The 14,529-nt window shown below is 35.8% G+C and overlaps 1 protein-coding gene across 7 annotated transcripts in view; it reads right to left on the reverse strand.

Moving 5' to 3' along the window:
• Positions 1-14,529, reverse strand: part of LOC145934352 (latrophilin Cirl) — a 425,698-nt gene that overhangs the window by 17,588 nt on the left and 393,581 nt on the right. For 5 of the 7 annotated variants that reach the window (XM_083037539.1, XM_083039104.1, XM_083035127.1 and 2 more), the window contains 12 exons: positions 12,824-12,930; positions 10,716-10,893; positions 10,193-10,365; positions 8,671-9,312; positions 6,586-6,997; positions 5,858-6,083; positions 5,571-5,736; positions 5,267-5,481; positions 4,971-5,074; positions 3,646-3,690; positions 1,764-1,932; positions 484-705 (listed from right to left, as the gene is read on the reverse strand). In XM_083037539.1, coding sequence (XP_082893665.1) covers positions 484-705; positions 1,764-1,932; positions 3,646-3,690; positions 4,971-5,074; positions 5,267-5,481; positions 5,571-5,736; positions 5,858-6,083; positions 6,586-6,997; positions 8,671-9,312; positions 10,193-10,365; positions 10,716-10,893; positions 12,824-12,930 — 2,659 coding nt within the window. Of the gene's footprint in view, positions 1-302; positions 706-1,763; positions 1,933-3,645; positions 3,691-4,970; positions 5,075-5,266; positions 5,482-5,570; positions 5,737-5,857; positions 6,084-6,585; positions 6,998-8,670; positions 9,313-10,192; positions 10,366-10,715; positions 10,894-12,823; positions 12,931-14,529 lie in introns of all 7 variants that reach the window. The other 2 variants (XM_083039952.1, XM_083035962.1) reach the window with 2 other exon arrangements.

Consider the following 14,529-nt stretch of genomic DNA (forward strand, 5'->3'; position numbering starts at 1 on the left):
TCCTTGAATTAATTAATAATTTAGTTTAATTAATTAATAATTTAATTAATTTAATTAATTTAAAAATTTTTCAAAATTAGATATTATATAAACTGTCATTTCTCAATAAGAAAATAACGATCAACTTGCAAATAATGCTCACTGAATCAATCTAAAAAGATACAAAACGACATAATATTTGTAAAAATCATGACCTCAATTTTCATAAGAGATATCGGTCACTGCGATTCCGCGGAGCGATCTCTCTATTTCGCTTCGTTATCCGCGCGTTTCGGTTTGGTGTATAAGCGGCGTTTGGATACCTTGCTGGGTGAGATGCCTATTGTGGTTGCTAGGTGCCATCATGTGCATCTGGTGTGCCCCGACCGGCGGTCTCAGCGACAAATTGTTCAGGTTCACGTTTATCGAAAGATTCGTATTGTTACAGGTGGTCAGGTTGTTGTGATTGTTCGGCGGTGACGTAGTGTTAGCGTTGGTACCCACATTGGTGGCGGCATGGGGTGACAGTCCGGAGCTGTCGGTGGTAGGGGCCGACGGATTCGACGAGGTGTTGTGCGAGGCGAAGTCCTTGCCACCGTTTGCGCCGCCGGTGCCGCCGCTGCCACCGGTGGAGCCGGCCGAGCCGCCTGTCACTGTCTTCGAGCACCTCAGGCATTTCGGCAGCCAGGAATGGCGACGCACGAACTTCCTGTACTCCTTCCTCACCTGCAAGAGCGAAGCAGAACCCGCCCGACCCGACAAAACGAGTTTAACGGTGCGTGAAAGAACTAAAGGCCTGTGCGAGACAGCGTGCGGATGCGTCACGTGCGTCTCTTCGGGTCTGATATATGAAAAGAACTGCAGAAAGCTGCTGACAACTTTGCAAAAAATAGCAATAGTGAACGTTTAAAATTATTGTCGAAAGAATAAGATAAAAAGAAAAAACTACGCTCTTTTATATTTTATTCAAAATTTATATATTATCTTTAGGCAAAAAAGTGAGGAAGCCGTCTGCAGCTATTTTTGTGAGAATATTGTGCAATATAAACTTGAGAAGATTCGCAATTCTGGTGCCGAGTTAACGAGAAATGAGAATAATAACGGTGCTTTTCGCGATGACAACAATAAAAAAATTAAATTCTTGAGAAAACTATAATAAGCGTACTACGGGTGACGAAGTGCGTGAAGTAAACGCACAATATAATTTGTATTACCACAACACTTTATTAAACATATCATTTTCTCATCTTCATGTTCTGATATTCGTGAGCAAAATAATACGATGTTGACATGATTATCGTCTCGGCAATCTTAATTAGCATTATCAATTACGTAATCGATATGTTAAACTTAAGTGTTAAGAAATTCTTCAATTTTTAAATCTGCACAAAAATTTATACAAAAATGTGGAAACACATGGATTTTGTATAAAAGATCGTTACAACTTGCTGCTACTAATCCCATTTGTAAAGAAATATAAAATGTACACAATTTTTTTCTACAGGCAACGAAGTACATAACATTTCGTTACATCAATCGTTTATTAAAAATATGCAATAAAAATGATCTTATAGGAAGCGTATCGATGCAAAGTTGAATTGCTATTATAAAGAATTGCACGAGATTATTCTTATGTGATAAAAATTACATATTTCTATCATGTTACATATTTTTCGAATAACTTCGAAGTTTGTTGTCTGTTTTCTCTCTCCGAGAACATTCGGCAATGTTACCAGAACTGTCTAAATCAAGGCGGACTTCTGTACCCCGATGTATTCCCTTACCTTCTCGTTCTGTACGCAATGGAACACAAAGATAAACAGCCCCTGGAGACTGTTCAATACGGTGAAGATATACGCCATCACAACGGACTCTTGGTTTAAGTAGAGGAGCCCGAACGTCCAGGTCAGACCTAGTAGAAACACTAGCACGATAGCGCCCCGCAGCCAGGCCCTGATCAAAAGATACAGGATAATAAATTACATCGAAGAACAGCTAGTCCCAGGTTTCTGTTATATAATACAAATCGCGATGGCGACGCTTAAAGAGGATCGATGTATATAATCGCGTAAAATCTCAATGGAATATATATTTCGTCGAAAAATTCAAATCTTGTAAAATATCTTGCGAACGCTTCTTCTAAAAAGACTCAGGATCAATTGTATTATTTAAGTTTTTTTGTGACATTTCAATTAAAAAAATGATACATGTAGATTCGATAATCTTAATTCTACAAAGAAGAGAAAGAAAATAAAGAAAATATCGATGATGCAAATAAGATGCATTTTTAGTTTTTTGCGATAATTCTTTGCGATATTCTATATTTGTTACAACTGATATTATTAAAATAAAATTAGAACCGTGATATCGTGTTCCACGACAATTTTAGAAAATTTCTATATAAAAGGTTTTATCTGAATTATTTTATTATAAGTAATAAACGCCCGTTTGTCTTTCTTAATAATTTCCATTTTTTTCCTGAATTATTTGTTAGTCATAAGAAAACGAAAAGATGACTGCAATCGATCCGATAAATTTCTTCAGTCAATCGCAACACACATTTAAATGCTTATGATTAATAAATGTGACGTTGGAGGAAAAAATAATGTCGCTGTCACGTAGCTGTCGTGAGACACGCGAGGGGCGACGTTTAAGTATTATGACATTATGCAGAGTCTGATCTTTTATTTTCGCAGGCACTGCTTTGAACGTCGCCGGAATCACGACGTCTTATCTAAATTGTTGTGATTAGAACGTGACGTTACACAGGTAGGCGGATATATCTCTACGATATACTTTCACGTCTATCTACTTGTAAATCAGGCGTAATACCCGAAACTAAGGAAAATACTACATGCAGTGAACCGTTGTGTCTACTCACAGGAAATGCAAGTGCCATAACAAAAAAATAATTAATAATATAAAATTATTATATCAGTCAACTTTAGCTATTATGTTAATATAAAGTTGACACAATCTAGTTGATAAAAAAAGTTTTCTTTATGTAGTAATTACTTTATTTATTCAATAACTTCTTGATTCAATAATTAAAATTAAATTGATTACTATAAAATTAATACATTAAAATTATTTATAACACATATATAATGTTATTCATCAATATCTTTTTCTTGCGATTTAAACAAATGATAAGCTCTCAATTAAAACAAAACAAAACACAGTTTCGAAATGATTAAATAGATCATATTGTTATGATTAATTGCGAAGGAATAAGTGTGCACGTACCACATGTTTAAGAGAGAGAAAATTTAATTCTCATAAATAAAATCATTTTTAAATTTATTGCAACCATTAACTTTAAAATCCATAATATTCAAATATTTATGAATATATGCATTTTATGTATTTTACACTTATTCCTTCAACTGTTGGATTAATTACATTATGCACACATAAATATGTTACATTGGCACTTTAGATCGATTTCCGGTGAGTATCACGATATGACATATGGCGAGTGTTTCGATGTATGATGTGAGAGACTAAAGACTACAACTACGTTCACAAAATCAATGATATTCGGATAGCTTAATTAAAATGAAATGGACTACAGAAAAAAAAAATAATGAAACGAGCGAGATGGTGATTAATGACGATGTTAATAATATGATGGGTGAGTAATAATAAAAATGGTAAATATCTTACAAGTGCGCTTGCAATTTGTTGGGAAGAGCATTCTCTTCCTTTCCACTACCAACCAACCACGCCATGCAGAAGAATGTAGAACAGTGTAGACAGAAGTGGGTAGAAGATTTAATACAAAAATAAAACAAGACAGCAGTTAGGTGATTGTTCCGGCACCATTAATTAATTGTTATAGCTTACGTTTTGATTTGCAATGCTCGATTCGTATTACTTTTTTCCGAGTAAGCAAAGCATAGCGCTTTTGCTCGCAAGTAAAATTGATGATACAATTATTATAATTATGTCAATTATGCGAACAAAAAAATCATTGTACATAGCGACAAAAATATTTTAATATTCATCGTTAATGAGAAACGTCATTTATAATAATCCGAATCGGGATTGCAATAATTTTTTCACTACCATCACCAAATTATTTACATGTTTTCATAATTTTGTAAAAATAGAGACAATTTTTTCCTTTCTTTTATACACATAATAATTACATATAAATTATATTTCCGTTCATAAAATCTATAAATTAAACGTGATGATATACAGGGTGTCCCAAAGAAAGGATGAGTATATTAACATATTTTCTGCAATATGTTGTTCATACAATTATCTATGAAATAAAATTCACAAGTACATATAACAATCTGTAAAATTCGAAATCTATGGAATCATAGCAGAAGCCTTTAGAATCTAACATCTATAGATTGAAAATTTGTATTTCGTATTTTGAGTCTCGTATTTTTAAAGCAATTAAAAATTATTATTAAAAAGTTCATTCGCGCTTTTCACTTAGCATTATCTTTTGAAACCTAAAATAGGAATTAAGAACTTTGCAAAACAAAAATTCATAAATATAAGATTTTTTTTTTATCTGAATTACATATAGTTTATAATTTATTTCGACAATTTTTTTCAATTATCCCGAATGGTGCACCCTGCATACGACGAGCTGTGTAATCGAACGATATACTCGTGTATATCCTAAAATGATATATCGTGTATATCACAGCAATACAGTGATGTGTCGAACGAGAACGAAATCTGCGGTCATTCCAAACATAGGACTCAAAACCAAAACCAAAAAGTTAGCATGGCCGCCAAAAGATGCGTGACAACAAGATCCGCGTTCGGAAGATCTCTTTAAGCAAGTAAAGCTTGCGAACGTGTAAACCGAAAGCATCAAACAAACATCTCGGATACTACGCATCGACGGGAGGATCAAATCTCGAATGTGACGGACAACGGACGGACTCGATTGATATACGGTATATACAGTTCGTAATTTACGGTGATTTACTATAAAACAAGCTACTAGGGATCGCTGTTCTTACCTTGCGCTAGCCAGTCGGGAATGCTCTTTAGTCTTCATGGCCACGGTGGTGTTCGCGTGCCGACACATCATGTAGATCGCCATGGATAGAAATACCAAATTCGCCTGCGAAAATGATAATTAAAATCGATTATATAGCGGCGTTTTCGGTGCCACTGTCGTAAAACTGAAAATCTCAAAAAAATGTCACGTTAATATATATGTAGTAGTTGCAAATCGTACATCGTCAACTTTACTTAACATTTTTCATCGATCGATTCCATTCTTTAACTAATTAATAATATATCAGCTGATTACCAGTATAACGAGTATCACAGGCCCAACAAAGCTGAAGATGAAATAATTATCTGCACGCAGCCAGCAATACCGATCAGTACCGTAGCTGAGTGGATCAATTATGCAGGAAATTGCTACAACTAGCAGCGGTGCGCCATATGCGACCAGATAATACCATCGAAGTCGAGATTTTTCTGCCTCGAAGACTTCGATCAGCATCACGTATAGTTGGAATCCTGCGATGTGACACAAAATCGAGTAGAAAATAAGTACAATAGAACAGAATATATTACAAATTACGAATAAGACGATAGAATTAATTAACCTTCGAGGAACATCCAAGCAAACGCGCACAAGAAGAAAAAGTGCAATAAGCCGGCCACGATGCCGCAGAAGATCCTCTGATCCGTCTGACCGATCCCGCAAACAAAGAGTATCTCGGCTATCAGTAGGCACACGCAGAGATTCTTGTGGATCGTCGTTCTATCCGACTGTAAAAAAAAAAAAAAAAAACGGGAGTACAGAAAACAATTTCATTTCGCAGCAATTGTGAATGCCGATCGATATACATATATATATATATATATATATATATATATATATATATTTTACCTTCAGTCCACGAAATAATTGAAACGTGAGAATGGCCAGAACGAGACAGACGACGGAAATGATGCAGCCTATATACGTGATGATCTGCAGAGCGACTTGATGAGCGATGTCCAGCCTGACGGCGTGCACGTCCATCAGCACGGCAAAGTTCGTCAAGTGATTGCATTCGCATATGGTGTGAGTCTCGTTGGTCTTTTGTATCTGGCATCCCTCGTCCGACCACGCGCTATGTGAAATAAATAAGTATCGCGTGTAGAGGCGGTACATTGTTCACGTTGTTGATCATTTTCCATCCAATATAGGATGCATTAAAAAACCAGTCACGTATAAATTATGAGTTTTCCAACTATGTATTTTAAGATTAAGCTTTATCTAAGACTTATCTAAGACAACTGAGTTATTCGATGTTGAAAATTAAGAATTTTAGATTTTTCGAGATAAAGAATTTATTTGAAAATTATTCTTCAATCAATTTTAAATCATCTTTTTTATCAAATTTATATATAAAATATCAAGCTCATTAATTAAGTCTCAAATTTGAAAAATTCATTAAAAAAATAAATAATAACAAATAAATTTTCAACAATGTGTCGTGACCGTTGTATATAGCGCAATGGAGACATAGGAAGAAAATTGGAGATAAAGAAATAAGAAGGGAAAACTCTTTCTCCCCGGTATTCCTAGGTATTGCGCAAAGTGGAAACAGGATCGGATGAAGGCGAAATTACCTCAAGATGTAATCCCAGAAGACGCAAGTGGGGTTGGTGACATTTTCAACTACCAGATGCCTGAAATACACCCGGACGGGCTCCGAAAGCTGTATGTGCCGGCCTTTTCCCAAGGACGCCGAGATAACTTTGCTGTTGAGAATACGAGTGGTGTTCCTGCGCGACACGGGCTGGGGATCGTCGTTCATGACGACGGACGGCGGCTCGGCTTGCGGCTGCAGTATCTCCTCGAGTCTGTCAAATGCCATGAAGACCAGCCGCACGACGCCGCCCTCGTTGCTATCCACCAAAGCGCCCTTGCTAAGTTCCACGCGATCGTTCGAGACGGTCCACTTTTGCTGGGCGGCCTCGCTGGGGAAAACTTCTAGCTCGTTGTTGATGTTACGCGCGTCCAGTACGCGAACTTCCATCACTGTGGTGAAGACACGCACGTGGCTAATTAAGCGAGTAGGTGTTTTACTCCCTCGGCGCGATTAATGCGCTCCGTGAGAATTCTAGCCGTAAATTCGCGGAAGACGCGAATTAAATTACACAGCGGTTTTCAAACTTGTATAATAAATATTCACTTTAAGTAAGTTACAACAAAATTTAACTTGTTTTACAAATAAATATATAATAAGTAACTTAATTAACCAAACAAACTTGCTGACTGAGATCGAATCATTTCACTGTATTTAATAAATAAAGTAAAATGTCATACATAATTATAATAAATTTTTAAGTATAATTTTAAAATATATATTTTTTTTTTAAATATTAACCAAACATAAAAGCTATTATAAAATTAATGAAATACATTAATAAAATACTACGGAGATACATGTATTAACAAGTTGAAAACCACTACAGCAAAAAGAAATTAATTTTTATGTTTCCTTCGGCTTTTATTCTTATACGCGATTGAATAAAATTAAAAAAGGCAGATTAATAAAATAATGTCCTCAAAAAATTTAGTTGCATCAAATTCGTCAAGAAATTTAATAGCTGAAAAAAGTGCGATAATTCTAATATTGCATTTTGCAGCGAAATAAAAGATTAAGAATTGATCGCGGTATCAATCAGTAGCGCTGTCAGGAAGGACTTAATGCGATTTCGATTTTTCTCCTCGAAGAAAGAATGTTACACAGCATCCGACCGGCTGTCGCTCATCATCTTTCCCCCTTCTTCCTCTGACACTTTTTGTCCTTCGCCGCGTTATGCAGTTTATCAAGCGTGCATCTGATGACGCTATGATGCACGTACATACACTGCGGCTCAATCAAGCAGCGACGCACTTCCGGGAAGCAAATCAAGTCGCTCGTATAATTCTACAGCTATTTTGTAATAATAATAGCGTGCACCCGCCTCATACTCGCCGGATTACAACGTAATCCGGGCGGGTACCGGAGAATTATGATGGATTCGGATCTGTATTTTATCTATACCGGAGATTATCGGGTGTTGGATACGCGAACGATATAAATCATTCGATTGCTGGCGACGAACGCCGAAGGCATATGAAACGTGTGTTCGTTACAGGACTTTCAAAATGCCGGGACGAAAATAACTACTCCGGATGACAATTTCACTTTAAGATAAATTACACAATTGCATAAATTTTAGGTTGTCTGGTAAGAAATATATATAAGACAAAATGTTTATTTAAAGTTAAATTAATCAAGTTAGAGATAATATTATATATATATAATAATTTCTAAAAAATCGTAAGTAAATTTATAGGCTTAAGATACTTGAAAATATATAATTTTTTTTATATAATGTATTTTTTCTCTTATATTTAAAATTTATATGCTTGATAAGATGAGTTAAAGAAAAGATTAAATAAAAAATATTTTTTTCTTAAATTCAAAATCAAATCGTGATCTCTTATTTTATATTGTAAATAAAATTATAAATATGATTTTAAGATTATCTAGAGACAGAGCAGTTATAATAAGAGCTATAAGTAGAAAAAAATGACAACCTAATAAAAGAGAATATTGAGATTCTTAATATCCTTCCTCCCTATCCGGCATTTAAAGGATCTAATAATGCATATTCCGTAAATTACCGTAACAATTACCAATCATCATTAGCAGTACTCACGTATGTTTTTGCCCTCGTGTATGATAGTCTTCTCGTTCATGAGCGTGTCGGCCAACAAGAAGGCGTTCTCCTCGAGACCGATTAGCAGCGACGTGGCGACCCTCATCTGCTCCTGATGACTGAGATCTTTCCAGGACGCCATTTGTGCCTTGTCGAGTAGATTGCTACCGGTCCTCACTACGCCCTGGAGCAGCTCCGTGACGCTGACCTCCCTCTGATTCGAATCTTGGTAAGTCTTTATGTCTAGTGCCATCTTCTCGGCCATGTTTTTGATTATCTTCGTGGTGATCATCATGTCACCGCCGTATAAACCGCGGCTGTTGTTGGTCACCTGCGAGAGCTCCCTGCTGATGCCGAGAATCACGTCGCCGTCCGTCACGCGGTTCTCCAGCGTGGTCAGCCAGACGGACCGGCACTCGCTCAAGTCTGGACTATCGCGGTGCCAGAAGGCAGAATCTCCACGGGCGAGACATCGCCATCTAGCTAGACCGTTGGCACCGCCGGGACAGCTCTGCACGGCCACGTCGCCGGCCCTGGTCGTGTTCCAGGACAAGTTTCTGGCTACCACTGGGGGACACACCTGTCTACCGTAATCGTACCACTGGCCGTTCGAGCTGGACTCCGGATACAGCGTGCTAGGTACTGTAACAATAGCGGTTACGGTTCGGTTAGTTTCCTCGTCTTAAATGGCTATCTCAGATTATAACGGCTGTAGTTAACGGCATGGCGTTAATGCGATTTCGGCGTCGCGACGTCCTCGGGGATGCAGCTCGGTGCGCAACGACGCTCGGAAATGGAATTTCGGTTCTCCCCGGGGAATCTTAATGCTTCGTCGCGATTGGAGCAGAAATGCGCCGTTTAGCCGTGACAATTTATAAACAACAGAAGCGTATTCATGTATTGTAGAGAGTGATAAAAGTGAAAAATAAAGAAAAATAAATAATAGGTAATAGCAGCCCGTCTCTAGACATTGTTATATGCTACATCAGCTGTTATAACTACATAATTTCGGTCATTTATCATGCTTATGGCGCGCTGTCTGATACGAGCGGCTTATCCTCAAAGTCAATCCATAGATTCTTGGATCCATAACCGGAATATCGAATATAGGTTGTGTAAATGCTCCTGCAGTTATCATACATTATCGAATATAATTAACTAATTGGCAATCTAAAAAAAAAGACAAAGAAACTCTTGAAAATCTCAGATTGTCAATAGCAAAAAGCGAAACCTTGTTATATAATTATAATAAAATTATAAATCAGATTTCTCAAATATATATTTGTTTCTTAATAAAAATTCAATTTCCTAAATATTTGCAATTAAAATTTGTGCAAATAGATAAATATGATTAAAATGTGAGCAATTAATATTTCATGATTTAGATACGTATGTACACGTAACATACAACACATTTTATATTTTTACATATAATATATTCCTTGTTTAATTCAAGGTATCAATATTATTGTTTGAAATGGCGCATTATTATCTAATGTTTCTCAAGGAGAGAAATACTTACTGGTGGTCCTTCGACTGGTTCTCCAGGGAGCGAAGGTGGACGTTGTCGGGGCTTGAGTGGTCTCAGGCATAATCGGCGTCATTGCCGGGCCATTTGCCGCAGGCCCGTTCACAGGAGATATTGAGTCTTTGTTCTCTGCGTCGTCGCCATCGCTAAGGGATGTTGACGTAGGACTGAAAATGAAAAAGGTTCTTCATTTTCAAAAGAGGAGGAGAGCTCTCTAGTCACATATACATCAAACTTTATGATCATCGTATCAGATTGCGTTTAATACAAATTAACGACGTGAAGAAAAATATTTATTACCGATGATGTGCGAACAGCGATTGAATGAAATTAATGGCCACGCAAAAAAATTATTTTCTAGTCCATTATATTGATAAATATATACGTATAATATAAATATATACGTGAAATTTGCGATAATAATGAAACATATAAGTAAATATATGATTCTAGATTAAAGCCTGAATTTCTGGGCTTTAAACCTATCAAGCCGCGCATGTTTATGTAGCACACTAACCTCGCCGGCGTTGTTATCGGCATCGCCGGGGTGGACGGCACCGGCGACTGTGGCTGCTGCGTTGGTACCGTAATCCTCGAGGGAGGCCTGACGGTCGGCTTAGCGGTGCTCCAGACGCTCGGCTGCGAAGTTATGAACCACGGCGGACTCGGCCGAGACGTTGTCGTAGTGGTGGCTGCTGCAAATGTGTTTCGTCGAGATCGTTTTAATGAGGATGGAAAGATCGGTGAACGGTGCGAAGGAAGTACTTTCGTAGAGAAGCGGAGAATCGGGAAGCTCGTCTACGAGCTTATCGGAATAGAAGACTGAGTATAATTAAGAAGAAAAGTGATTTTCAGGGGTGCGAGACATTTAAGACTTTCGAGAGGTCTGCGCGACTCAGGAATATCAAACTTGCCCCTCTCTCTCTTTTCTCTCTCTTTCTCTCCCCCTCATTTTCTTTCCACATCTCTCTTCCTCTCAGATTGATGTGCGATGGGGAGCTTATCTTCCTCGTCGAATTTATATCGGATTCTGGTTAATCATTTGATAGAGTTTGAATGAACTGTCTGTACTTTGCGTATATTCCCGATAGGGACTGAAGGGAATGAGATATCCGCGGCTCGGAGATATCGAGATACTCTCTTCTCTGTTTTTCTTGGTTCGCTACGTTGGGAAGAGCTTATCCGCTGTATCGGATTTATATCGGATTCTTGTTAATCGTAATCATTCGATAAAGCTTGAGTAAATCTTCTTTTGAGAAGAGCAGATATGAACATAATAATATTGGATTTTTATATTAAAATATTTGATGCACTTAACTGATCAGGATAATTTTGTGAACTAAATTAAATTTCTTTGATAAAGTAAAAAACAAAACAACGTTAATATATTAAAAATATATATAAAAAAAATAATTTTTAAATAGTAAATACAATAGCTTGACAATTTTATTTAAAAGGAGGAAAAATTGTTATTTAAAAAAAATATTAAACATATGTAAACTATTATTTAAAAGAAATATTTTTATTTAATAGAAATATTATGAAACATATGTAATATCAATATTTCCGAACATTTTTATTAAAATTATCTTGTCTATAAAAAAATCTATCATTATTTTTTCAATATCAAAGACAGAGAACATGGAAAACCTGCCACTCTTTCCTCGGAATATCAATTTTTATGATATCAAGTTTTATATTGAACGAACGCGATAAATGAAAATTTAAAAAATCTCCATGGGCTATTATTTCACATTTAAATCGTCCATCCGAGAAGCATTTCGCAAATAGAGAATTCGAAGGGTCAAAGAATAGAGATGGAGAGAGAGAAAAAGAGAGTGACAGAGCATAAAATTAGATTATACGATTTAATATCGCGAATATATCTATAGTCGTTGAGAAGAAAATCTTTAATTCAAGATAGCGATAATATATTAATTTTAAAGTAAACTAGTTTGCGTATTTTACGACACTATCTCTATATAGAGATCATCGTTATTGACCGAAGGAGTTGGCGATAAGGTAAAATATCAGGGGTTACCCATATTAATCGCGATAATCACGTCTGAAACTAAGATAAGCATACATATACGTTTGTATGAGTCAAAGAGAAAAGAGGAGTTAATTTTATATCTCTCGATGCATTAGAGGATACTAAAAGATTTGGCTATTCGAGGATATATTATATATTGGGGTCACATGGAACTCATATCTGACCTATCAAATTTTCGCGAGATTAAATACGCGACATACAAAAGTCGTGATAACGATAAAAGAAATAAAAAGGACGAAAAGGATATCGTTATTAAAATATCGGTATCTTAAATCGATGCATTGTCAATAAAAAAAAGACAATTTAATATTTATTTAGAATAAAATGATAAATACTATAAAAATATAAACTAAAAGAAAATATAGTATATTTAAAATATATTCTCAAAACTTAAATTATCTTATTAAAATAAAAAAAGCTTTTCTTATATTTTTCTCTATCTCTTTATCTCTCTTTTTAAAATAATGTTAATAATTTTTTAACCTTTCTGAAATGTTCTGCAAAGTACAATAATTCTTAAATAATCAAGAGAAAAAAGTTAATGTAAAAGTGGAAGAATTTTCTTTACTTACCAGACACGCACCGATAGTGCGCTTCGAGATATTTGTGTGTATTCGGACAAGGATCGCCGAATTGCAGCGTGGACGCAACGATGCTGCAGTTTTGCTGGTCGTTGCACCTGGACGGGGATTCGACTCGCGTTTAACAAAATGATCATGGTACACCCTTACCACGTGTACCGCCATGGATCTTGTGTCTTTTTTCGATACAGATGGGAAAGTAGAGCAATGCTCTCAGGAAGAGACTTTTTCGTCGAAATTTATCCATTCAATTCGCGTTATTTACAATATTATATTAATAGTAATATATTTTCACAATAAAATTGTTGATTGATAAATTGATTAAATTCTTATTAATGTAACTTTGACTTTTATTTAGTTGAAAATTAAAAATATGTAGTTATGTTGTAGATCTTTTATGTCTTTTATTCGATCAGAAGAATATATTCCATTAAAATATTTAGTCACTGGCGTTTCTCAATTATATTAAAGAATTATGTAATATAGAAAGTAAATCATTCGTAAAATTACAAAATAAAAAATCGAGTAAACTAATAAACCAAAATAAAGTAATGTAGCTTTTTCAAACGCCAAGTAAAATTGTATAAGAAAATATAAAAAAGAAAGAGTTACATATATAATTACAAAAAAAAAGTATTCGAAACTGTGTAATATCCTAACATCGACGATCAATTTAGAAGAGGAAATTTCTTTACCCTTTAAAGTCCATAATTATAAGGTTTTTCCGCAGCATCGTGAACGAGAGACGAATCCCTTGAGATTTTCCACGTATATATCCGCGATCGCGAAAATGTCAAAATAAAAAAAAATGTGAACCAACCTAAACACTGGTAGTGAGCCTCGATGTACTTTCCGGTGCCTGGACAAGGATCCTCCTCGAAAACGTCGCTGCGCACGTCCACCGAGCAGGAATTACGATGATTGCACCTGCAATCGTCACGTGTGCGAAAACGTCACCCAACGGAACGACTTTATAGCGATTTCCAAATTTTTCGCGGAATCACCAACTGAGAATCAGCTGAGCACGACGGTCTCGCGCATTTTGGTAATTTCGGTCTCATTAATATTGCATAAGTATGACTCGAATCTCGTTCAATATTTTTTATTTTGTTTAATAATATATAAAATCAAATAAATTCAACATAATTTTGCATAACTGACCTGACAATGTTCAAAAATTCAAGAAATATCCATGTAATGATGTTTATAAAATTTGTAAAAAATAGAGAGATTTAATATTCATTTCACCAAATTTGAGAAATAATAAAACTTGATTTATTTGTTGAACATTTCTTATAATTCAAACTTTTTGCAATTAATTAATATATTAAATAAATTTTATTCTCTTTGGAAGAAGTCGCGAATGCTTTTAAGAATTTTTGTTCGAGGAATAAAAGCGATTTGTTAGTCTCACTGCAATTTTGGAACGAAAGCTTGACTCGTTCGCTGAGCTTCGTTGGATCCGTTATATCACGATTGTTCTCGTGTGCGTGTTAACGTATGACAATAGGACAATGGGTTAGTAATGACACGTTTGAAACAGTTTCAGATATAAGCACAAATTAAGCGCTCAAGGTAAGATAGGCGAGAACTCTAGTCCCAAATCCCGACAAAGGGACACGACGTGTGTGCACGAGAAAGTGTTTAGAAGTGTGTCACTCGAATTACAGTCGGTCCATAATATATATCCCACGGTA

This window comes from Prenolepis imparis, unplaced genomic scaffold (genome assembly GCF_030444845.1).
Source record: "Prenolepis imparis isolate NDT839.2.m4 unplaced genomic scaffold, iyPreImpa1.0 SCAF_1, whole genome shotgun sequence".
NCBI classification, from domain to species: Eukaryota; Metazoa; Arthropoda; class Insecta; order Hymenoptera; family Formicidae; genus Prenolepis; species Prenolepis imparis.